The 25,227-nt window shown below is 37.7% G+C and overlaps 1 protein-coding gene across 2 annotated transcripts in view; it reads right to left on the bottom strand.

Annotated features, from left to right (window-relative positions):
* Positions 1-25,227, bottom strand: part of adarb2 (adenosine deaminase RNA specific B2 (inactive)) — a 205,093-nt gene that overhangs the window by 53,017 nt on the left and 126,849 nt on the right. For both annotated transcript variants that reach the window (XM_065294726.2, XM_065294727.2), the window contains exons 2-3: positions 22,895-22,981; positions 21,082-22,013 (exon numbers count right to left, since the gene is read on the bottom strand). In XM_065294726.2, coding sequence (XP_065150798.2) covers positions 21,082-22,013; positions 22,895-22,981 — 1,019 coding nt within the window. The remainder of the gene's footprint in view (positions 1-21,081; positions 22,014-22,894; positions 22,982-25,227) is intronic.

The following is a 25,227-nucleotide window of genomic DNA, read 5'->3' as shown; positions in this document are numbered from 1 at the left end:
TGGCTAGGAACTATACTCTCATTCTGGCGTAATAATCAAGGATTTTGCTGATGTAACATGGCTGCAGCAGGCGTAGTGATATTACACACTGCCCGAAAATAGTCCTTAGTATCTTTCAATAGCAGAGGGCTTTTTTCGGGCACTATGTAATATCATAGGAAAAATATTGAAACTCTTTGGTTATTTTTGAGCGCGATACTAATGGTCTAATCAGATTTAATGGATTGTGTTAAGTTATGGCAAAAGTGGTACCGCCAGACCCGGAGATCAACTGAATGGATACCAAAACGGTAAGAATCAAATGTTTAGCTCTAGGGGAGCTGGAAAATGAGCATTTTTTTTATTGAGTGTCCCTTTAAAGAAATGATCCTTTATTTGATAAAAATCTTGACCTGTGCTTCTCTTTTAGTGCAAATTGAACTGTTGTTGAGGCAGGTTTATGATGTTTAATTTTTGTATAACAACTGAAACAATAGCGATGTCCACAACAAGAAAGTGGTTGATTAAATATCTTCAGGACACTTTGATATGACACAAGTCAAGTAGAGTTGTTTTATTTAACACTTTTGGGTCCATTTGTAGCTTGAAGGGTTTTCTGGTTACTATGGGAGTGAATGGTGACTGACTTTTGAAGCTTTGTAAAGTGTTAAACAAATAATTCAACTTAACCTGTGACATATTTGTAGTGTCCTGAAGGCATGTGAATGGTGACCACCCCTCCTACAGTAAACAGAAAACCTTTAAAAAAAATCTGCACTTGGGTTTTGAAGAACAAAGAAAGACAAGCTATTGAACTAGCCCTTAAATGTTGGACTGTACGACAGATAAGACTTCAAAGCCCGGTTTTACAGACAAGGCTTAGCCAGTATTAGGCCTTAGTTAAATTTGGACTAGTATTTGGATTTATAAATGTGACTTTACTTTATTACTTGTGTGCATCTTGACACAAAACAATGGCACTAAAATAATAACATTGCAAATAGTTTTCAGTTTAGACACTTCAAACATGCATTTAAGTCTGAGACTAGACCTAAGCCTTATCAGAGAAACCAGGCCTAAAGACTCATTAATGGTCTAGAGTCTTAAAATCGCATACTCAAGAAGACTTTTGTGAAGTTTTGCGTCTTGTTGTGATAGGAGAAGTTACACTCAAAACAGAGAAAAAAATCTGATGGCATTGATCACATATTTTGACCTAGACTTACAGGAATATTTTAGGACACTGGTTTTCAAACTGGGGTCCGGGGGCCCCCAGGGGGGCCGCGAGATGGTGCCAGGGGGGCCCCAGTTTTATGACATTTTATGAAATACATTAATTTATCATGAATTTTGTGTAATTAAACCAACAAAAATAAGACTACTAACCAAAAGCACTACTTTTTTGTATAATGTAATTTTTTCTTTGGGGGGGGGCGCAAAGGAATGCACCGTACACAAGGGGGGCCACACGCTGAAAAAGTTTGGGAACCACTGTTTTAGGATATCCAATTTGTGCCCAAAATCTGACAGTATGAACTTGGCTTCATACAAAAAGTAAACCATCCCTTTTCTAATCAAAAACTTATGGAGACTTTTTATTTAATTTCAATGCGTAGTCCAGCGCCACGTAGGTGTATTTTTAACATTAAACATGCCCTGATTGGCTGTGATTTTGTCACTTAGCATTTTAATTTAAGTTAACACACAAAACTTTAAACTAATTTGTGACTGGTGCCCAGTCATTATGAGGTGTTAAAGTGAAATACATCCAGCAAATCAACCTAGGACTAGAAAAATTTGCACACCCAGCCTCAAATGCTGCGACTAAAGCCGAACAAGGACTTTCCATCTGCTACGAGAGATGAGACGCATTCAAACACCCTGTGAAGCAGCATTTTGTTGTTTTCTTTAAGCGAGAATGTTCTGACCATCAACCAGACACATCGCGACTGCATCATCTCTGCTTCCCTTGAAGATACCAGCCACAGCACTGCGCATCATCCCAGACAGCACTTCAAACCCAACCAGTCTCCTTTGAAGAAACCCTCCATTTATGGTGCCAAACCAAATCCTGCCTCAAATTCACAGGAATGACTAAAACAGGGTGTGAAATAGGGTACAAATTATAGCTGTTAAGAAAGAAAAAGTGTAGCCAGCATCCAAACCCATGGGTACCGCACGAGCACTAAACCTTTTCATGGACTGGCCTTTGTGGCATGGTCGAATAATCTGGACGCTCGTGTGCCTTGTGAAAACCCTCCAGCAGGTCATATATCACTCGGTATTGATATGGTTCCACTAGAATGCAACACCTGACATTTGATTCATAGCTTCAGGTGTTATTTTCAAATTCTAAACAGTCAACATGGAATCAAGAGAAAATGTCAGACGTACGTTGTGGCGTGTTGGAGATCGGTAAAGTCAGAGTGCCTGATGTAAGTTATTTTGCTTGATGTGTGCTTATTGATGTGTGATGTGCATTAGGTCTTTGCGAGTGATGTTTAAAGGGTCCCGTACACACTGCATATTCATTTGGTTGTCAGTTCAGCTTTTAATGCTTAGTCCTGTTCTGTACACACACAGTTCAGCAATTTACGGGACTGACAACCACATTCTACAACCGAATTAACTCCCCCAAAATGCAGGTAGTGACAATCGCATTTACAGAAACTTTGCATAGTGTGTACATAACCGAACTGAACAACTAGTAGTTAATGAAGTGTTTAAACATGCATCATAAACATGACAGGTCTTTCTTCTGAAATACAAATGCCTAGAAGGGGAAAAGTCTTCTGTATGCCCGATGCAGAAAATGACAGAGGCACGAGCATTTGCTGAGTAGTGTTGCCAGATCTTGCCCAAAAAAACATCGAACAAGAAAAATCCAATAATAAAATGAAATAAATCCAAATGCTTTACCTCAAAGATCAAAATATTGGGACCGGCACCTTTACACCTTATTAACACCAAAATCTTGATTGCTTCAGGAGCCAAAAACCTTAACAGTTGTGCGGCATAATGGTATGTAGGTACAAAAAAGATGAGGACCTGGCAACACTGCAAAATGCGTCTAGTGCACAACGCCAAGACGGAGGTTTATTACAAAACATAATGCTGTTAAATTATTTTGTTCAAATCTGTGAGTGACAACGAAATAAGTGTTTGCTTTGGATTAAGTTATGCGGTAAACCACAACACCAACTAAACGTGGATAAACGTGGATAAGGATCTCTACCTCTGTTCTAAGCTAAGTCAACAACGTATTTGAACGTTATCTTTAACTCTTTCCCTGCCATTGACGAGTTATCTCGTCAATCTACAATATCGCTATTATCCACCAGGTGGCGCTCTTCCGCAACTTATAAAACCAGGATATTGCCCTTTGGCAAACAGCTGTATGTCCCTGTATGTTTTAAAGATCGCTCTGCATCTGATCTCTATCAAAAGTCATTCACAAAAGTGGAATTATCTCAGCTTTTTGCTCAAAATTTTGTGTTTTTGATGAAACCTACACATATTTGAGAGGTGATAAAAACAGAACACATGAAGGTAGGATGAAATAGATTTTTTTGTTTGAAAGCAGAGGGTCTGTTCTTTTATTTCATATATTTTATGTTTATATATTTAAAAAGGAGCATTTTCTGGAAGGCATTAAACTTTTGTGAAAATCATGAAAAATGCTGGCGGCGAAAGAGTTAACATCTCTAACATGACGTTAGCCTAACATTCGTAAACGTTAATGTTAGCTTCTAGCTGCGCTGTACTTCATGTCACTTAGCTTCATTAACGTTTATGTAAATAACTGAGATAACAAATGTTATTTGTAATAACATGTGGTGCTGATGAAATACTGTAGCACCAAACTAACGGAGAGGTACTCATGGTAAAGATGGTAAAAAGGCTTGTCCTAAAAACGGATGCAACTTATACCTGTACATATTTAATTTGATCATAATGGCATCGAGATGCGGTTTATCTCGTTTACATTGTGATTTTTGCGTGGAGCTGAAGCTTTTCAACGACCTTCTCAACAATAAAATGAATAACATAACCCTCCAAGATGATATATAGTCATTCTGTCTCCAAAAATCATTAATTGCCTCCTGTGAAATGTCTCTTACTGTGACAGCTGCCATAGCGAATGTTGATTGTTTGTCCGAGTGAGTGGAGGGGGCGTGGCTTAGCCATAGGTCAATTAACAACACAACTCAACTTTAAAGGGGACAGAGAATGAAAAACCATTTTTACCTTGTCTTTGTTGAATAATGGTAGTCTACGCAATCGCTACGTCCGCTTCATGGCGACTTTAATATAAGGTGACCAGACGTCCCCGTTTTCCGGGGACAGAGCCGTTTTTTGGTGTTCTGTCCCAGACTGAAGCTCTCCCCGGAAATGTCCCCGTTTTACGGCATGTCCAAAACAACCAGCAAATACACTAAAAACCCCGATCGTTTGTAGTACCAGACCGGAGCAATCATGTAATGATTATTTTCACCAGCAGAGGGGGCCGCGAGCTACCTATTACTTGCGCACGCCATTGATTTAGCGATGAAGAATTTACTATGAGACACATTATCATCAATCAAGTTATCATAACATATGAAAACAGTTATGGGGTACTAACTACTCATGTTAAATTAAAATAATAAACCAATGACGCGAACTGATCACAGTATGTTACGGAGCATTTGTTTTGTGTAGGCTAAATATGTTTTCATTTTACACTATTCCTTCTGTTCTTCACGTTTACAATGTTATGAAATCAGATGAAGTAGTAACTTAGAAGTCATTTTTGATGGGGTATGTCTCTTTTTGTAAAAAACGGGAAAAATAGATTTTTAGGATAAAGAAATTGTTCAATTAATTGAAGATACACTGCAAAAAATGACTTTCTTATTAGTATTTTTCTCTTGTTTTCAGTACAAATATAAAAAAATTCCTAAGTCAAGATGCATTTTCTTGATGTGCTTAAAACAAGCAAAAAAAAAATCTACCACTACTTAATTCAAGAAAATTTTTTTTTTTGCATGTTTTAAGCACAAATTCACTTAATTTTTTTTTAAAGCTAGATTTTTCTTAGGGGGTTTTGCTTATCAAGAAAATGCATTTTTTTAAGATTTTTTTAGATATTTATACTGAAAATAAGACAAAAATACAATTAAGTAAGAAGTCATTTTTTTGCAGTGAACCCACAATAATAAAAAGAAGAAAACTTTCAAAAACCATTTTGTCCCCGTTTTTTAATTCATGGATAACAACAAATGAGATTTTAATGATATTTTGACCATTAACTAGGAAATGTCCCCGGTTTTCATTTTAAAAATCTGGTCACCTTACTTTAATAGATGTCCTCCTAAAGCGAAATGATAGATTTGTGAGAAAAAACAGCAACTCTAGATTTAAATATGACAGCGCATGAAATAGCATTGGTTCTCGTGTGTCTTTGTGTTTCATCAAAACTCATATGATGGCCAGTTGTGAGACACGCAAGAACCAATGCAATTTCACATTGAGTAAATAAATGAGCAAATAATCACATTTTTTATTATTTTGGGGTGAACTTTTCTGTTTTTCAAGTGTGATGGAGACGTAGTAGGGTCTGAAAACATATCTGAAAGTCCAACTTGCTTGATTTTCAAAATGCACAAAAATGTACAGATTCATACAAATTCCCATCAAGAACAAAGCAGATATTGTCACTGGGATCAGACGGGGCTCGTGTTATACTAAATGTTCACACAAAAATCAAAATAAACTTTCGGTAACGCTTTAGATTACAGCCCGGAAAGTACTGCGTAAGTACAGCGAATTTACAGCGTATGTTTCTGTAATTATAGTTTACTTATAAAGTACGTACGTGTAATTATAAGGGAACAATTTATAATATTTGGGGAATAAAGGGGTAACAACCAGGAAAAATACAAAAAATACAAATAATATATGCAGTAAAGTACTGCATAAGTACAGCAAATTTACAGCGTATGTTTCTGGAATTATAGTAACTTTATGAAGTACGTACGTGTAATTATAAGGGAACAATTTATAATATTTGGGGAACAAAAGGGTAACAACCAGGAAAAATACAAATAATATATGCAGTAAGTATTTTAGATTACTAAACAACAAAACTTGAAATTCAGTTAATGTGTTTATGCTATACAATATAATTTATTTAGAATTTTCAATAAAGGTTACTTACCTTAAGAAAGAAAAAGAGTACAGGAATTTGTTGGGTCAAAAAGCAAAATTAAAAATAGACAAGGCAACTATGGTGAAAACAAAGCAAGCAAAACTAGAACTACACTCTTAGAACGAATGTGTTAAAAACAACACATTAGTGTTGATTCTGGGACGACACACTAAATTCGTTGTCCCAGAATCCACCCATCTCTGTGTTATTATGGAAACAACACATTTTGTGTTACTTTTAACACAACTTGTGTGATATTTTAACACAAAATCAACACAAAATGACACATAATGTGTTAAAATTACACATAATGTTTTAAAAACTTAACTTAATGTTTTTAAAAAATTAACACATCCTTTCTAAGAGTGTATTTTCTGTAGTTACTGTGTAAATATACCATTGTTTTGTGCTGTTACAGTCTAAGTCAAAAAATTTTACCCCCTTGTTTCACATAGTAGGAGTAAGTACAGAATATGCGGGCTGTAAATTAAAGTGGCACTTGTTACCCCCTTGTTTCACTTAGTTAAAGAGTAAATACAACATCTGCGGGCTGTAAATTAAAGTGGCACTTGTTACCCCCTTGTTTCACGTAGTTAAAGATTAAATACAACATCTGCGGGCTGTAAATTAAAGTGGCACTTGTTACCCCTTTGTTCCGAAAATATTATAAATTGTTCCCTTAAAATTACACGTATGTACTTTATAAGTACACTATAATTACAGAAATGTATGCTGTAAATTCGCTGTACTTACACAGTACTTTACTGCATATATTATTTTTTATTTTTCCTGGTTGTTACCCTTTTATTCCCCAAATATTATAAATTGTTCCCTTATAATTACACGTACGTACTTCATAAGTAAACTATAATTACAGAAACATACGCTGTAAATTCCCTGTACTTACCCAGTACTTTCCGGGCTGTAATCTAAAGCGTTACCAAACTTTCAAATATGCATCTTCCAAGCTGATTGGTTGGCTGATACACAAAACAGAAAGCAAAGCTATTTTTGACTTACCCTTAAAAGTCTGACTAGAAAATCTGTACACAATTTTGACATATTTCTTGGCTTTAATTGAAACTTTTACTATTGTGATATTTGAAGGCACTATGACTTTGTCTGAAACTGTATGCAAACATCACAGATTTAAGATCTGCAGTCCTAGAAATAATGTAAAAACTAAAATATTATCACCCTTGAAAGGCTTAATGTCTTTTCATGTCACAAATGTGGAACTGGTTCAGAACAAGAACCACCAGATCAGGTGTCCACGCTTTCTCCAAGAAAAGCATCAGCCAATGAAACTGCAAGAAGAGGATGATGCTGTGGGAATCTAAAAAAGTCAGTGGTCAGACCAAGATTATAGCAACCCAATTTTTTTCAGATGAGAACTAACAGTGGAAATGAATTTATTGTTTGTAAAGGACACACAGCAGGAGTGTGGGCTCGTACAGCGTGATTCATCATTCAAATAATGGCACACTTGCAGAATTCTCGCTTGCATGCTTCACCTAACATGACGTCAATAACAAAGGTGAAATAGCACTAGACTATACATCTCTTATGAACACGAAAAGGCTGGCACAGACATTTAAAGAAACTAAACTGGTAAGCGATTTACAATGAAATGCAGCCAGACTTTTGTACGGTCCTGCTATGAAAGCACGCTCCCTTCAGTCAATTATATTCCAGCCAGAAATCGTTGTATTATTAACACAACATGACAAACTCATCAGAACCACTATCCCGTGAACTAAAGCTTTCCGCATCGTGTCAGATGGTTATTAAACCTGCATATCAATTTGTGACCTCTCCTGACACAGATTTCCATCATTAGCCGCTGGTTTGTCCAGGGTGCTGTACACTTGGTGTAGCAGCAGGCAAAGTCAATTATGGTACCACGTTTTTCCTCGAGTGGATCACCCAGGGACATATCATTGCTGGAAGTCGTAACCTTCGCATCCAACTGTGCTCGTACGCTAGCCGGTCTGATTTACAGCACTGATCTGTGGTCACATCGCTCCCACCTATAATTGGAAGGTGATAGTTGGTGTGTAAAACTAGCTGCTGTATTGAAACCTCGGTAACCCTCCCTCATGCTCTCTGGGAGAGAGTTCGGCATCTAGCGGATGTTTAACATGGTGGTTAATGGTTCTGTGTGGGTGGTTACAGCAGCTGAACTGAGATTTCAGTACATGACAGACCCCGGTGTATCACACACTGTTGTGCCTTGACACTTGTGTAAAAATCGAAAGGTACTAATTTGACATGGCAGTCACCGAGGCATGCACAGGTAGAGATGTCAATGTCTATTATTAAGTTTTTTAACTCTAGTTGGTTTGTAAGATCACCACAAGAGGGAGCTAGGAGAGGTAGATTAGAGATACCTCAAACGTTTACATTTATGCATTTGCCAGACGATTTAAACCATGCATTCAAGGTATACATTTATACAACAAATAATCTAAAAATGATGGGTTATTTCAACCCAGGGACGACCCCGACCTCTTGGGTTGTCATTTAACCTATGCAGGGTTGTTTCAACCTAAAATGCTGGGTTGTTTTAACCCAATCTTGGGTCAAATATAAAAATTTTCTGGGTTAATTTAACCCAACGGCTGGTTTGTCACAGGGGCGTAGCCAGCATCTTAAAGAGCAACTATTTAATTGCTAAAAACAACGTTATTTTGTGTATTTGGTATAATACAATGTGTTAGCGTGGTTTATGTTAAAAAAACACATTATTTTCAACAAACCGTACCTTTTTGTTGTTTCAGATTTTACTGATTTTAAAAGCTGTGTGTCCCTGATTGGCCAGCTAATCTGTACGTTGTGATTGGCCTGAATACCTCTGACGTCAGCAGGAAATGGGACGCTCCTTACCATGTTTGAAATATTTGGTTGCTAACAGGAGGTAGTCTCTTATGGAACAGCTGAAATTCCACAACGGGGTGTATTTGTTCCTCAGACGTTGCACAATAAACGTGACACTTGAATTTTTCATTATAATTCGTGAATGAAAAGTGAGAGTCGAAGGAATGTCCGGTAGTGAACTAATTGTTTACATTATTTATATCCTAATTCGAACAGAAAAGTCAAGATTGTGAGGCAAACAAATCATTTTGGATTAAAAGGTTTGGATTGGATATTCCATTTCCTTGGACTTTTGGGGATATATGAACAATTTGTTTTGGACAATTTCACCAAAGCGGATAAAGGGAAGATTTTGAAGGTAAGTAAATATCCTAAATCGGCACCGCCAGGTTCAGATAGCTAACAACTAGATTACAGTTTTATGACTATGCTTTAGTGCTATATTATAGTGCTATAATATAATTATGCTATAAATCATATTATGCTTTGTGTGTGCACTTAATGGAATCCTGAGAGTCTAAGCTTTCAAATGATGTGCCGCATCTTGCAATATTTGGGAATAGCTGTTTCCCCTCTAGCCAGAACCTGAGTTGAAAAGTGCGGGGGACAGAATCATCTTTATTTCAAAGTGTGTGTGTGTGTGGGGGGGGGGGCATGTCCCCCACTTATTCTACGCCCATAATTTGTCACCATTTGACCCAACGCCGCTTTGAAAATAACCCATCTTTTTTGGACTTTGTGTGCGACCTGGGATTCAAACCCACAACCGCACTGCCAACCCAATCCTTACCAATTGAGCTACAGAAAGTAAATGTGCCCTGTCATTATTAATTTAGCCATCTGTGTGGAGTGTGATCTCCATTAGCGGAGGTGAGGTTTAAAAATGTCAGTGTTTCATATATTGAGAGAATCATGGTAAATGGAAATTCCCTGTTCGTGCTGAGGTGGTGAGGCAACTTGGATACCGCAAATGCCTTCACTGTACATGTCACAAGTGTTGAAAGGCAAAAAGGGCTAAAATGGATTGAAAAGGCACATCTCAACAGACGTATTTGTTACGCACTTCGGGTTATTTATTATAAATACATTTATGGAATGGAAAAGCACAGATGATGCAACGGTCTAAAATTAGCAATGTCCATATTTAAAGGAATAGATCACTTCAAAAATGAAAACAACAACAACAAAAACTCAAGGTAACCCTTATCTGAAGATTTTCAGTGAAAAGGACAAAAATAAAATATGGTCTGTTCCTAAAACAAAAACTATCAAATGACTTTGGAAGACGTTATAGCGCACACTGTAAAAAGAAGTTAAAGAGCACCTATGGTCCGATTCACGTTTTTACATTTCCTTTGGTGTGTAAGTGTGTATTAGTTCATGTTAACAATATGCAAAAGCTATAAATCCAAAAGTAAACGATGACGTGAGTTATCATTTCCAACATAAATCTCTTTTCTTGGACTGCAACAAACACGCGGATTGTAGGCAACAGTTTACTTCCTGGGATTGGTGATGTAGACAAGACCGACATTATCATAATTCATCCTCCTTCGGACTCACAGCCTTAAAGTTAACTCCTGTTAGAATTGCATTTTGAATCTTTCAAACATGGTAAGGAGCGTCACATTTCTGGCTGACGTCAGAGCTATTCAGGCCAATCACAACGTACAGATTAGCTGGCCAATCAGGACACAGTGCTTTTCAAATTTGTGTGTTTTAGGAAGAGAGGGAAATCTGGAGCTACAAAAAAGTACGTATATGGAAAATAATGTGTTTTTTGAACCATAAACCACGCAAACATAGTGTATACTAAATACACAAAATAATGATGTTTTTAACTCTTTCCCCACCATTGACGAGATATCTCGTCAATTAAGAGAAAACGCTTCCCCGCCAATGACGAGATTTTCCGTCTTTCCACAATACCGCTATTATCCACCAGGTGGCGCCCTTCCGCAACTTTTTAAAACCGGAAGTATTGCCCTATGGCAAGCGGCTGCATGTCCGTGTCTGTTTTAAAGATCGCTCTGGATGAGATCTCTATGAAAAGTCCGTCACAAAAATGGAATTATCTCTTCTTTTTGCTCAAAATATGGTGTTTTTGCAAAAACCTACCCATATTCAAAAGCTGATTGCAAAAGAACCACTAAAGGTAGGATGAAACGGTTTTTTTTGTTTGAAAGCAGAGGGTCTGTTCTTTCATTTGGTATATTGTATGTTTATATTTAAAGAAGAACATTTTCTGGAAGGCATTAAACTTTGGTGAAAATCATGAAAAACGCTGGCGCTGGCTGGCAACTTTTTTAAAAAAAGCTGGGGTGAAAGAGTTAAGCAATGAAATAGGTGCTCTTTAAAACAACTTGGTTTTGCATGTCAATTAAACCAATTTTAATTTTTTAATAAGTTGAAATTGTTTAACTTAATTTCTTAAGTTAAAGTAACATCATTTTTTTTACACGCAGTTGACTATTTACAAAGTGCTTTTATGTTATTTTTGACGTGCAGTTGTCACTCAATGCCTATTCAAAAAAGACAAAGACGAGGCTGCAGACTAATTTATTTTTTATTTGTGAGTGTATGTATTTTTAAGTCACTTAAGATTTTATGGAATGAATCATTTATACCTCAGTCCGCACTTCAACTTTTTCCATTGCACTAAAATACAGAATTATTTTCCAGAAAGTCACCTCAAACAATTAATCATTTCAAATGGATGAAATGCTTTGTGAGTCACATTAGCCATGTTCTGAATATCACAATGTTCTTTCAAAAGTGAGTGCAAGGATTCTTGGTCAGGAAACAGATTAAGCTCATAACGTAGTTTTTTTGTTGATTTGCCAATCGGTATTCAAAGACGGGAATTTCCTGTGCTTGGGAAAATGACATAATCGGAAAGGTTGAAAGGTGGTCCGTTAACACTTTCCTCTTTTTTATACCGCTGAAATGTTTGATACAGTATGCCGCATGTGTCACTATGCAGCAGATAGATGACAAACACGACTAAAAATACAACTGAATGGGGTCAAAACCTCTTATGGGACTTGAATTCAACACAAAGATTTGCATGGCAACCCAATGCTGCAGAGAGAAACAACTTGAAGTTCAACTTCCCAAGCTTTGCAACAAGCTGTAAAAAAACAATAAGTGAGTAAAAGCAAACAACAACACTAAAGAAATTACAAAATACTCAAGCATGTTGTACCTGCGCTTACGCGGACCTGAATTATGACCCAGCGGGCGGAGAGGACATTCTGCATGCGCAGAGCGCTCGTGCCCCGCAACCAATCAGACGCCTAATTAATCCTGAAGGTCTTTTGTTCTGCTCCACACCTCCTCTCCTCAGGTCCGTTTCTTTACCTGCTCATACCTCATGTGCCAGATCATTTCTTGCCTTTAGACAAACAGCAATCATGCCTACAGTGTTGTGTCAGACCAGGCCCTGAAGCCGTGTGTGTGATACATACCAGTGATAAAATACCAAGTATGTGGTCATGTCATGTCCTTCTGACAGCAGCTTTATAAATTGTTTACTACGCTATGCAGAGTTTAATATTGTTCATGATGTAAAGTTTATCGTGCATTAGAGAATTAAGTACAATGTTGCGTTGCGATTGCAACAATTGAGGCACATGAATGCAGTAAAAATACCTTTTCACTGTAAATTGGCAAATATCTGTGACATCAGTCAGCAGCATTATGTAAAATTTATATTAATGCAGTTAAGTGTAGTATTGTCCACAGTTGGTCTTATTAACTATTTACTATTATATTTATAGAAATATCTAATTATAATATTTGCTTAAAGTATATTTCTATGTATACTACATGCATAAGGCCATGCAATAGGTTCCTCGGGTCTCCATTCTCCCACCTGGTTTTGTAAGATAACCCCCTTCTGCGCTCAGACAACGTCTGTGATTTATCTGAGCCTGTTTGCTAGCTGGGCTTCTTTGGAGCAGTAATGAACCTGATTATGCTTTTAATGAAGTGTGAGGATCTCATTGGGAGATGATTATGAGCATGCGCTGTAGTCACTGGAGAGAGTCAGGCCATAATAGATGAGTGTTTGTGCGTGTGTGTGATTATGGAGAGAGAGAGGTAATTCAACAAGCCCTGTTAACACCTGGGTGATCCAATCACAATTGATCAGGTTAGACAGATCGAGGCTTACACCTGCTAGTAACTCATTTCACTCATTTCAATGATGTCTCCGGTGTCCTTTTGTGAGCAGATTTATTTTGTGTCTAAATAGCACTCAGTGTTAAAGGAACAGTTCAGCTAAATATTAAAATGTATTCACCCTCATGCTATTCCACATGTATACGACTTCCGTTCTTCAGCTGAACGCAAACAAATAATTTTATATTACAATGCTGTCATGGTATATTCTTATATGGGTGTTAAAGAGTAACTAAACCCTAAACCAACTTTTTTTAGTTAATGATCTGTAAGAATGATGCTTTATTAGTGCTGTTCATTAATTTTAGTAAGTTTTTTGACACTTGGGTATAAAGTGTTTCAATACTACAATATATGGTGTAAAAACGTCTGAGTGCTGCCCTCTTCAGGTTGAACGGTGGCTACTGCAGTTGAATTTTCCTATTGGATGTTGGGTCCAAAAAGTTATTCGTGACGTAAGCAGATTCATGCTCACCACGCCCTTGTTACGATCTCACCACACACTTAGTTCGTCCCCTCTATCTCCATTGGGGTCTGCCCACTTTTCTTGCATTTTTCAAATATTGCCAGTGGGTTGAGTCACACTCTGACCAGGGGTTTAGTTACCCTTTAACATATATGAAGCTCTTAAGTGCATACACATCAATTATTAAAGTAATCCAAATTACTCCAGTGGATTTTGAAGTAAAATGATCCATTTATGAGAAAACAATATTTTGAACTTATTATTTGAGCTGTTGATAGGGATGCGCGGGGCAAAAACTAACGCAGGGTTAATTGTAACACGGACCGTTTACATTGTTGCACAGGGTTGAGCAATTTGTTTTTCTGTATTGTTTTCACACTGCCAAAGGATGATCTCCCGCAAGTTTATGGAAATGTATAATGTTTTTCATAGAGTTATTGATGAACGCGTGTTTTGGTGGCATGTAAGTAAATTTTTTCATCATATGTTTTTTCGGTTTCTAAGTTGGGTGTGTAAGATACCAAATCCAATGCTATGTCATATTAATCAGTGTCTTGTTGACTAAAACATAGCATCGTTTTGAAATACGTCTGCAGCTTTTAGCAACTTTTTTGGTGGGCTTGAAAATATTTTCACAAAGCGGGGATAGTTGTAACGCTGTGTTACAAATAACCCCTCAGCAATAATGATATAAAAATAGCTAACGTTAGCGTAATTCTTGCTGTTGTTTTAAATCGGCTACACAGAATGATTGCTTGCTGCCAACAAAATAAATGTGCCTGTCTTATCAAAAATTGTGTGTCAAAAAATTTTTTTGTTCATATCTTTAATATTGATTAAATGAGGTCATGTCAAAGATTTATATAATAATGAAATTAATGGCTTAAATCAGACTCTGATTTTCATTATCTCAGAATTTGATTTTGAGACCCTAGTATGTTTTTCACAGACTGGGTCACATATATTTTTTTGTTTTTTGTCATAATTGTGCTGCTTTTTCTCACATATTTAGACATTTGTATCCATTTATAATTTAACTATGGTTAAATGAGGGATGAATAGTGTAAATACCTGTCTATTATAGGCAGATATATAAACAATATCCACTTCAAGTATATAGACAAAATAGTATTGAAATATTTGCCTGCAAACTTCATTTTTAGCAAGTGTTACAACTAACCCCCTGCCTGTTACAATTAATCCCCACCTATGGGGTAAGTTGTAACGTTTGCACTTCTGTCATGTTTGCTTTAATTGTCCAAGAATGGTAAGTACTAGAAACAAACTTCAAATGTTCATTTGTAGCAGAGATGTGTGTGTTGTTAGTATTAAAATATAATGAATCAAACTTAAGTATTTTTTAATGATTGAGCCAAAACCAAAAAGCGTAAGGGTTGTGCCCCGCTCTTCCCTACATGGCAATGCCGTGTACATGGCAACATAGAGATACTGTCTATAATAATAAAGTCTGTTTATCCCGCCTGATACGAGTTGGCTAATTTGTATGAATTCATATGAAGTTAATTGTGCAAAAACTTAAAATTTTCATGAAAAAAAAACAATAACGAAACCCAACCCGTAACCCCGCACCTAACCCCAACGTCACAGGGGTCAAGGCCAATCGAACAAAAATCTTCAAATGTGGTTGTATGAATTAATACGAATTAGCAGCCAACTCGTAAAATATGTAGGCTACAAATTCTCGTGAGACAGCGTTGGTATATCTGCGCTAATCCATGTTTAAAGTAAATCTGAAATGTGTATCTGTAAATGTCCTTGTATATGATATGAGTCAGTGCTGCCCTGATAGCCTGGTAAGGTAATCATTGCAATAAGAAATAATTTTGTGTCAAACGTGGCCATCCGTGCGTATCCACGCTTTAGTAAACTTCTGTGTATACATCTGTTTGGATATGTGCGTGCGAGAGACGGACACAGAGAGGAAGGTGAAGTATACCCAGGCCTTAATACACAATTTATCAGTTGCCAAATAAGCTCTTGCAGAAATATTGCGTGGTTACACAAATTGAGTTTATGTATATGTTGCATACTGTATGTACATTCACATTTCACCCAACAGAGTTTCAGGCCATTGAAACAACTGCCTTGTTTTTACAAATGAACAGTGCCTGTGATGTGGACATCCTGCCAGTAGGTGCTGATAATGTTAATCAATTACACTGATAATGTCTGTTTCACACTTCTGCAATCTGCATTCTCTCTCTTCCTCTTACCATCCCACCATCTCTAATTTTTTGTGGCAGTCTTAATTAATGATTTTTGCTTCATGGCTGCTGGAGGGTTGTTTATATCTGGTGTGATTAAGTCAGAGGGTTAAAACAGAGAGAGCAAGAGAGAGAGAGAGAGAGAGAGAGAGAGAGAGAGAGAGAGAGAGAGAGAGAGAGAGAGAGAGAGAGAGAGAGAGAGAGAGAGAGAGAGACATAATAATCACCAAATGGCAGGCTGTTGGACAAGGTCACCTTCACGTGTATGAAAACAGTCTTAATTCACTCTGCTGGGGAAATTACCATGCTAGATTAGTCAAAGTCCATGCATACATTCTGCATCCATATATCAAAAGAGCGACATAACTCATTGGAGCATAACGCAAGACACCTACAGTACATGTTGTTTCTCAGTGAGACATCTCAAAGGCATGAGAAACCTATGAGACATAATATAATAGACTTAAAGTTCAAATATTTTCTTGCGTTTGTGTTTTATTCTGCTGAGAATTTAAGATTCTTTTTGAAACAATGCAATAATATTGAAAGGCATTTACAGCAATTTGTCAGCTTTAATTTTTCAGCTTGACCTCTTGGTTCTTTATTTTCCACCCTTGACAATGTCTTTATTTTTTGACTCTCCATCTTATAATATATTTTCTCTATCTGATCTTTCCCCTTAACACTCACTTCCTTTTTTAAAGTTTTCCTATTTTGAGGGTTGTCCACGTATCAGCACATGCAAAATCATATCAAATGCAGAGGTGGACACTACTTATAGTAGTATATAGAGTATTTTAAGTAAATTATCCAAGCAACTGTGCTTTATCAGAGTGTTTTGTTTTGGAAAAAAATTTACTTTACTAAAAAATGTTCACTACATTCTAAAGCATAGAATCATACCGTTTATTCATTTAATATTATTTATTTTATTTTATATTATTTATTTAATACCTAATTACAAAAAAAGTACTTTTTACTTAAGTAAAAATAAAATAAAAATTATGAATTTATGAAATGTATTTATTTGAAATGTAGTGGAGTAAAAATTATGATAATATGTTTTTTCTAAAAGAAAAACACTGATAAAATATGAATACTTAAAAATTTACTTTTATGTAGAAAGTAAAAATATTTAAGTAGTGTCCGCCTCTGATCAAATGCCAACACTCTCCTCCCATCAACGACTTCACCCTTTATAAGCTCCTCCTACTATTTGAGACCTGTCCTAAAATAATACTCTTTCCTGAAGGCAACGTTTACACGACAACACTTTCAACCAAAAACAGAAAACGTTTTATGTTTGTTTACATGCCGTTTTGGGGTCCTGAAAATGCAAACTTTTGAACGTGTTTTTAAGTTTTTTCCAAAACAGGAATCTGTAAAAATTGGTGACATCATGCGCAACTTCAGTATACAGGCATGCGTGAGTACTTGACAACCACAACAATGGTGGCCTACAGAACTGTGTTTGTGCTATTTACACTGTCACAATTTTTTTTTACAAAACTGTCCCTTTTTTGTCGCTTGGGTGGTACCCCAAGCTACCGTTTTGTACCTTTACAGGTATATAAACATAATACAATGTTGTACCTTTTGAGGTACATTACTGTTCATTAAGGATCTATTGGGTACCTTTAAAGTTTTGTACCCCTAAAATTTAACTGAAACAAAATTGTTCCTTAAGGTACACAATTGGTCCTTATGGTATAATATTGTACCCCATAAGGTACAACATTTCAATGTGTTGTATACCCATAAAGGTACAAAAAGGTACCTTTTAGGGTACCACCCCAGTGACAGAAAAAGGAACAACTTTGTACCTTTTTTTCTGACAGTGTAAGATACTGAGCTTATTAACGCTTCTCTAACAAAGTTTACAAAATGTTGCCAATTTTCTTGTATTCTGGTGCCTTTTAATAAAAAAATTGATTTATTAGTCTAAAAGCTTTGTTTACTTTGTCGTGTTGCGGGGGTGCAGCAGGGAAAGTATTGAAAACCGAAAAACTTTAAATTATATGGACTCTAAGGGGCCGTTTCCTGGAGAGGGTTTAGATTAATCCAGCACTAGGCCTTAGTTATATTAGAACATTTAAATAGTTTTTACAAACAAACCTTACAAAAAACACTACTGGTGTGCATACTTAGACAAAATAATGTCACTGGTTAAGATACTTCAGTGCAAGGGGTGTTTAAATTAAAGCAGCTCAAACATGCATTTTAGTCTGGGACTAGGATAAGCCCTGTCCGGGACACTGCCCCTAAATGAGGTGGTGCTCTTTAAGGAAACAGCAGGTTAGGAGTCAAGGCTGTAGCTGAAATGCAGAACGAGGTTTAATTTATTAGGACATTTCTCTAGTGAAATGAATTTGACTGACGGCATGAAGTGAACAGTTTTTAAAAGTGGGTGGGTCCTACCCACATATGGTTCAGACGCCAATGGTTTTACTCATTTTACCATGCTTAAATAAATTACACAAATTCTTACCCTGCCTTCACTTCACCTATAAAATGTCCCTCTACTTTCTTACCCCTCCCTATAACACCATCTTCCCTGGTCTGATCCCACCTATAACGATTACCAAGTGCTGATTCAAACACATTACGCAAGGTGAAACTGTCCCTTCTCACCTATTCATGATTAAACCATGATTGTGATTTAGGGGTACGCCGAGGGCAGTTCTGCAGTCAAATGCTCTGTGGCCAAGGTTAATGACACCAGTGACCCGAACAAGTTCTGTGGTTTCGGTGACGGGCATCCTGTGCTCACACTTTGGCTCTCTCCTCTCGTAGCAGGGTCTATGGGTTGACTTGGCAACGCTGCAGATATCTGTGACTGCTCTGAGAGATTAAGTGACCAATCAACCTAACCACACTCAGCAATCATTTTACTTCTGATGCCAAATCGGTTTGCCCTGCGTTTATACTCATGAGACCACCGAAATGGTGATGAAAGGTGACATCATGACAGTGTTTGGGTGAGAAGATGCATGCGAGGGTCATTCGTCGGTTACAACTGCAACGCGTGTCCTTTTGGCTAGAAAACAAAATTAGGGAACGCTAGGTGCTATGATTGATAGACATTTCTGAGGTAACTTAATAAGTCTGTGCTCGTACCTGGTTTTCATATTACTGCTTCAATGTTATATTGACTTTCATAAGGAATGCAGTTAAATCCCTGCAGGGTACGTGGGCATGTGTGTGAGTGTGTCATTATTTAGAGATGTGAAGAGGCATAGGGATGTGGGCAACAAGCCATGGAGCATGGATGACGGTTCAATTTTTCATTTAAGCGGTGCTGGAGAAGTCTAGCCTGCAAGTTATTGTTCATATTTGCCGGAGGCATCACATAAAGCTATATGGTTGGCCCTTCCTACAGAGAAAAATATAAAATAATATATATATATATATAAGAATGCGTTTATATATATATATATATATATATATATATATATATATATATATATATATATATATATATATATATATATATATATATATATAAACGCATTCTTGCCACCGGAGTCTCCATGTCTCTCCCTACTCCAAAGGTGACCCTTATCTCTCTCTTTTAGTTTATCTTGATCTCCCACTTTCTATCTATCTTATTTGTGTTATTGCCCCCCTAAAGGCACAAGCACTGCTTAGCCAATGAATAAAAAAAATACTAAATAAATAGTAAAGCAGGGTTTGCATTAGAAATCAATACTTAAATGTGAATCCTTTGAAAAGCCTAGGTCGCATTTCACTACAGAAAAAAATTAAAAAATTATTTACAGTGTGTATTATACTGTAGATAGAAATGTTATTATGACAGGCAATTTATGTATTTAGTCAACATAAGCCACAGTTGCACTAAAGAGAGACAGAGAAAGATGTGAGGTGTTGAATTCAGTCTGGCAACAGCTGCTATCAGCAGGGCACCGTGGCACACGAGGAGACCCAACAGGCTGTGGTGTGAGCACCATCCAACCCTTAGATCTCCACACTACTGAGAAATCATCACACAGTCATCCACTGCCCAGATGATGCTGTGTGATTTTGTGATGGAAAAGAAGAAAAACTTCGCTTTTCATGTTCCCGGCATCGTTTCCGAGAGACTCAATGGCAGACGCCGTTTTTGGATTTTCAAGAATTTCCGCAAGGAAGTACATTTCTGGAACTAAACTGGTGAAGCAAATCCTCTTATAAATCCAGTTAAAGAGCGTAGCGAGGACAGAAAGAAAAACTTTCTCTCCGGCAAACATGCACAGGTTGTTCGGCTGCTGTATTCGGAGAGGCAAGACAACATTTTCCCTGTCGGCTCTGTACAGGAATAGGGATGAATGCTAATACAATGCACAAAAATACATATCATTGAGAACATAGACGCACAAATACACTTCGAAACTGATTAGCCACGTCATTTTGTGAATAATTCTTGTGTTAAGCGCTAAATTAAGCATGTAAAGAAGAATATATGTTGGATTTTTGACCCTCACATTGGGAACCAAAAAGGATATCTGTTTCCGTTTAAAAAACCCTGTTTCCGCAGCCTGATTGCTATTTACATATTTGACTAAATAGGATGAAAATGGGTCGGAGGTTTGTTTGTCGATTTGCTCTGTGCTTTTTTTAATCTCCTTTGGGCAACAGATTGAATTAATGTTTATAGACACTGGCGTGTCATACATGAGCAGACTAGAGACTGTGCATAATAACAAATCTTTTGCAGTTTGACTCTATAAACACATGAAAATTAAACAAAAAACCTCATTTGTCGAAGCATGGACTTTTTCTCCCGAGTCAGAGGATCATGAAAGATAATTTCCCTTTTTCCGTTCGAATAGATCTGTGGATAGATTCTGTTTACCTCTGGTCCTTTTGCTTTCCTAAGTACACAAATGTGTGTGTGTTTACGCTAGATATGCCACCCTGTCCTGCCCAAAGTAAATGTTAAAACCCGTGTGCTAACCTAAACCGCTTCCACATTTGTTCTGTGATACGGCCTAAACTCTCTCCCATAATCCATCTGTACTGCCCATGCCTCCCCAAACATTATCTCCTCCCTCTTAATTAAGTCTTGGCTGGCAGTTCCGTATCCCAGCATTCCCGCTGCTTTGGTTATTAAGGCCCGCCGTATGGAACGGTTGGGCTGCCAGCGGTTGGACTGGCACACTCACCTGGGGCAAATGAGGGCATTTCATCCTGCTGGGCCGGAGTCCCGCTCTCGCCTCAGGTGCCAGCCTGATGTTGAAGAGGGACTGCAGGGCGCACAAAGCCGCCTGCCTCTTCGCCTGCTTCTTACTGCGACCCGAGCCCTCGAATATCCTGCCATCTACTCGAACGGCCATGACAAAGCTGCGGTGCGCTCGTTTGCCCTGCGCGCATTCCATCAAGCAAGCATATCGCAGACCGGGACGCAGGTCATTGAGGAGGACGACGGGGCTTGGCTGAGGTGGTGGTGCGGGTGGAGGAGGTGGGGGTAGGCAGGGGTCTCCTTGTCTGGCTTGTACAACCATCAAGTCCAGCGTGTGCCGCAAACGGAAGGCGCTAGAAAGCAGCTCGCTCTCTGCAGAGCGGCAACCGTCCGGCTCAAACCCTTTGAATAGCGTATCTGGGAAGTCGGACTGGTCCGAGGTGAAGTCGGCTGTGGGATTGCTCAGGCTACCCATGGCCAGCTGAGCTTGCGGTGCATTGGGAAACTGAATGAATGACTTGAGGGCCATCTCAGCCGCCTTCATCTTAGCCTTCTTCTTTGTTGGGCCAGTGCCCTCAAATGTGAGGCCGTTAACTTCTACAGCGATAGAGAAGACGGGTGCATGTACCGGCCCTGTTTGAGAGACCATCCGGAACTGCAGGCCTGGTTTTAGCTCGTTCAGCTGGACCAGAGCGTTCTTTGGTGCGTCGGACCATGCCAGTTTCTTGCAGTACATACGCAATTTGCACAAGTGTCCGTTATTGTCCTCCTCCAATGGACGTTTTCGTTTGAGGCCGGACGTCCCATCCCTGGGTGAATCCGATAGGAAGAGTGTTTGGCAGTCTGATGGAACAACAGTGCAGTCCTCGAGGTTTCCTGTGTTGCGGTTCTCCTTCACCTCAGCACTGCTAGTGCCTAACAGAGTTTGAAAAAGAAGATCATTATCAGGGTTGAAACTTTTTAAGCAAAAACACAACACAATATTATGTTTTTTTCTTTTACATAGCTACAGACTCTCTTGATGTCCATTTTAACTTCATGCAGTACATGATCTGATGAAAAGTTAATTCATACAAAATATGAGAGATTTTATTACAAAATCGTAGCAGCTCCCCACAAGAAAACACTCCTTAAAGATTGTCCTAACTGTCTTAAATGGGGCACCATCTGGAAAATCACTTGGTAATCTCCTCACAAAATTGGCTTGGAGTCTATACGTAAAGTAGGTACAAGTCATCTGTCCCATATACAATGCAAAGCAGGCGCTTTAGTGATGCAGAAGAACAGACGGTTATGAGATTTCAGTGTGTGAAAGTCTGATCACACATTAAAGCCTCTATTTCACACCCCGGCTGTGTTATGACGGAACCAAATGAAATTTAGCGGAGAAAATACAATTTAATACATCAACGCAAGCATGAATTCAGAGTTAAAATGTCTATCAGTATTTTTGGTATACAGTACGTTTTTTAAATATGGAATTTATTTTATGATTATTTATTGTGAATTTTAGGTTTAGATCAAAACAAAAGTAAAAGCGTTATTGAAATTACTTCTTCAAAAACCTAATTCAGTAGATTGGCAAAAAAAAATCAAATCAAAGTCAGTGTGATGCAAGAAGTGATGTGTCGTGTTGCCAAATTTGGCATGTACATTTTTAATAGTTTTTTACTTTTCCTGATATTGGATATCTTTGTTTGGCACTAACCAAAAAGTAGTTACTTTTCTCTAGACACAGTGGCACAATTTAAACGACAGATTTGTTGTGTTGTGTGTTGATAGTTGTATTTACTGACTCAAAGTGTCTTCATCTTCTGTCCCATTGGCCGCTGGGCTCATGTATTTAAAGGGGGCGATCAAAGCAGACAACATGTTCATCTTTTCTGGAAAGTAATAAGAAACCACATACATGTAAATATAGCACATACAACATAGTGGTAATTTCTACCGAGCCCCTAAGGTGACATTGGAGTAAAAAAAATCTAAAGTTTAGTTTCATGTGCTCACGTGAAACATGCATGTGCAGAAACATGCATGTGCAGTGAAACTTTCGCGTGTGAACGTGAAAGCGAAAGTTTCACATGCGCACGCGAAAGTTTCGCGTGAGCACGCAAAACTAAACGCGGTAGTTTCACTTTGGCACTCGATAGTTTCACGTGTCCACGTGAAACTTTCATGTGCTCACGCGCAACCTTCATGTGCAGAATTTTTTTTAAAGTTTAGTTTTGAGTGCTCACGTGAAACTTTCGCGTGTGATAGTTTTACATGCGCACATGAAAGTTTTACGTGCGCACGCGAAAGTTTCATGTGAGCACGCAAAACTAAACGTGGTAGTTTCACGTAGGCACGCGATAGTTTCACGTGCGCATGCGAAAGTCTCACGTGAGCACGCAATAGTTTCACGTGCGCATGCAAAACTAAACTTTATTCAATTTTTGCTTCATGTCCCCTTAGGGGCTCTGTAAATGTCTTACTGTAGTTACAACACAATTATGCAAAAATACAATAGTGATATCTAGGACTGAAATACTTTGTACATGTTTTTGTAAGCAAAGTGATAGTTTAAAGAAATTTTACAAAGTATAATAGTTACACACATCACACAAGTACTGAAAAGTAAAGCAGTATAGGTCATAAACCCGTCCTCTCCATGTAAACAATGGGATGGGAGCCAAAATTAAAAACCGAATTACTTCAAATTAATTTATCTCAAGAATGGTTACTATTACTTTAGTTGTTACCATATCACACTGGTTTACTTTTAAGTGTTGTCTAGTTTTTGTTAGTCATAAGGTGTAATTGAAAATGGGTGTGACTAACAAAATTTGTGTATGTGTAATTGAGTCAAACTGAAATATGGGTGGGACTTTGATACCACAGCTACGCTTCCCGTTTACAATTGCAGACTCTGGCTCCAAATGACATCATCAAAGCAAAATGTCAGTGGTTATTGTTAGGAGATTTGGGGCTACATTTTCTACAATGGAAGTCTATAGTGACACATTGTCCATCTTTTTAGTCTATGGTTTATCGCTGGCTAATTGGATAATAATATATGTTTTAAATACACATATGGATACAGCCACAATAACATAACACATGCCAAGTATAAGGTTACAAAAAATGTAAGCATTCATTTTGTAATATATATGTGACTTGACTTAGTTGCAGAGGAAACTGAGTTTCTAGGTTGACTTGCTGATTGACCACATAGTCACAGTCTTGTTTTCTCTTTACCGAAGGGTGTGTGTGTTGTTAACACTGCAGGTCCCTATTAGGGACTCTGTCGGGCTCAATCCAGACTATGGGGAATTGACAGAGCTGCTTGGACCAATAATTACATCTCTCACCTTTCCTACCATCACATAATGATCAATAATTTTAATGGGCTGACAAAAGTGAAAAAAGATGAAGAGGGTGAAATGTGTAATAACGGGGGTGTGCTAGCCATAGGTCATATGGACGGTCACAGAGGTCTTATGATTTAAATGGGACATGCAACTTATTTCCAAATCTGATCACTTCAGACAGGACAATAACAAACAAAAACTGATTTCCCTATATTCCCTTTACATTTTGACCTATATGAAGTAAAAAAACAAAGACTCCTCAGGAAACAAATGCTAGCAGAGTTCAGTGCTGAAACTCAATAAAAAACATTGATGCATTATTAATCATGAATGTTAATGCAGTGAAGGATTTTTAAAGTTAAGAGATAAGACTTTCACAGCATCATCAAAAGCACAACAAAAGATACAGATTTTGAGGAATAATCGATTGTTTGGAGATTGTTAATGGACGTTTATGAGTGATAAGTTTGTGTTTTTCCAGTATGGACCTGCAAAATGTAACTGTAACATCAATGGTAGTACTTCAGCCTAAACGTTAGCATTTAGCATTAACTAGCATATAGCGCTAACTTAACAGTCACCACTTTGTTTTTAGGAATGTAACAACATTGTAATTAATTTAATGTATAATGTAATGTTGGGGCATTTGTTCTTGACTGTAACAGTTGGTGTTATGTTGAGATTGGCCTGTTTTCCAGCTGCCTTTTGCATGCACAAGGTCTAAGAAGGAGGAAACAATCACGTTTAAGGCTCACATAAGTATAGAGCTTGTATTATTC

Source organism: Paramisgurnus dabryanus, chromosome 22 (genome assembly GCF_030506205.2).
Source record: "Paramisgurnus dabryanus chromosome 22, PD_genome_1.1, whole genome shotgun sequence".
Classification (NCBI taxonomy): domain Eukaryota; kingdom Metazoa; phylum Chordata; class Actinopteri; order Cypriniformes; family Cobitidae; genus Paramisgurnus; species Paramisgurnus dabryanus.
This window is presented reverse-complemented; position numbering and strand designations above follow the sequence as displayed.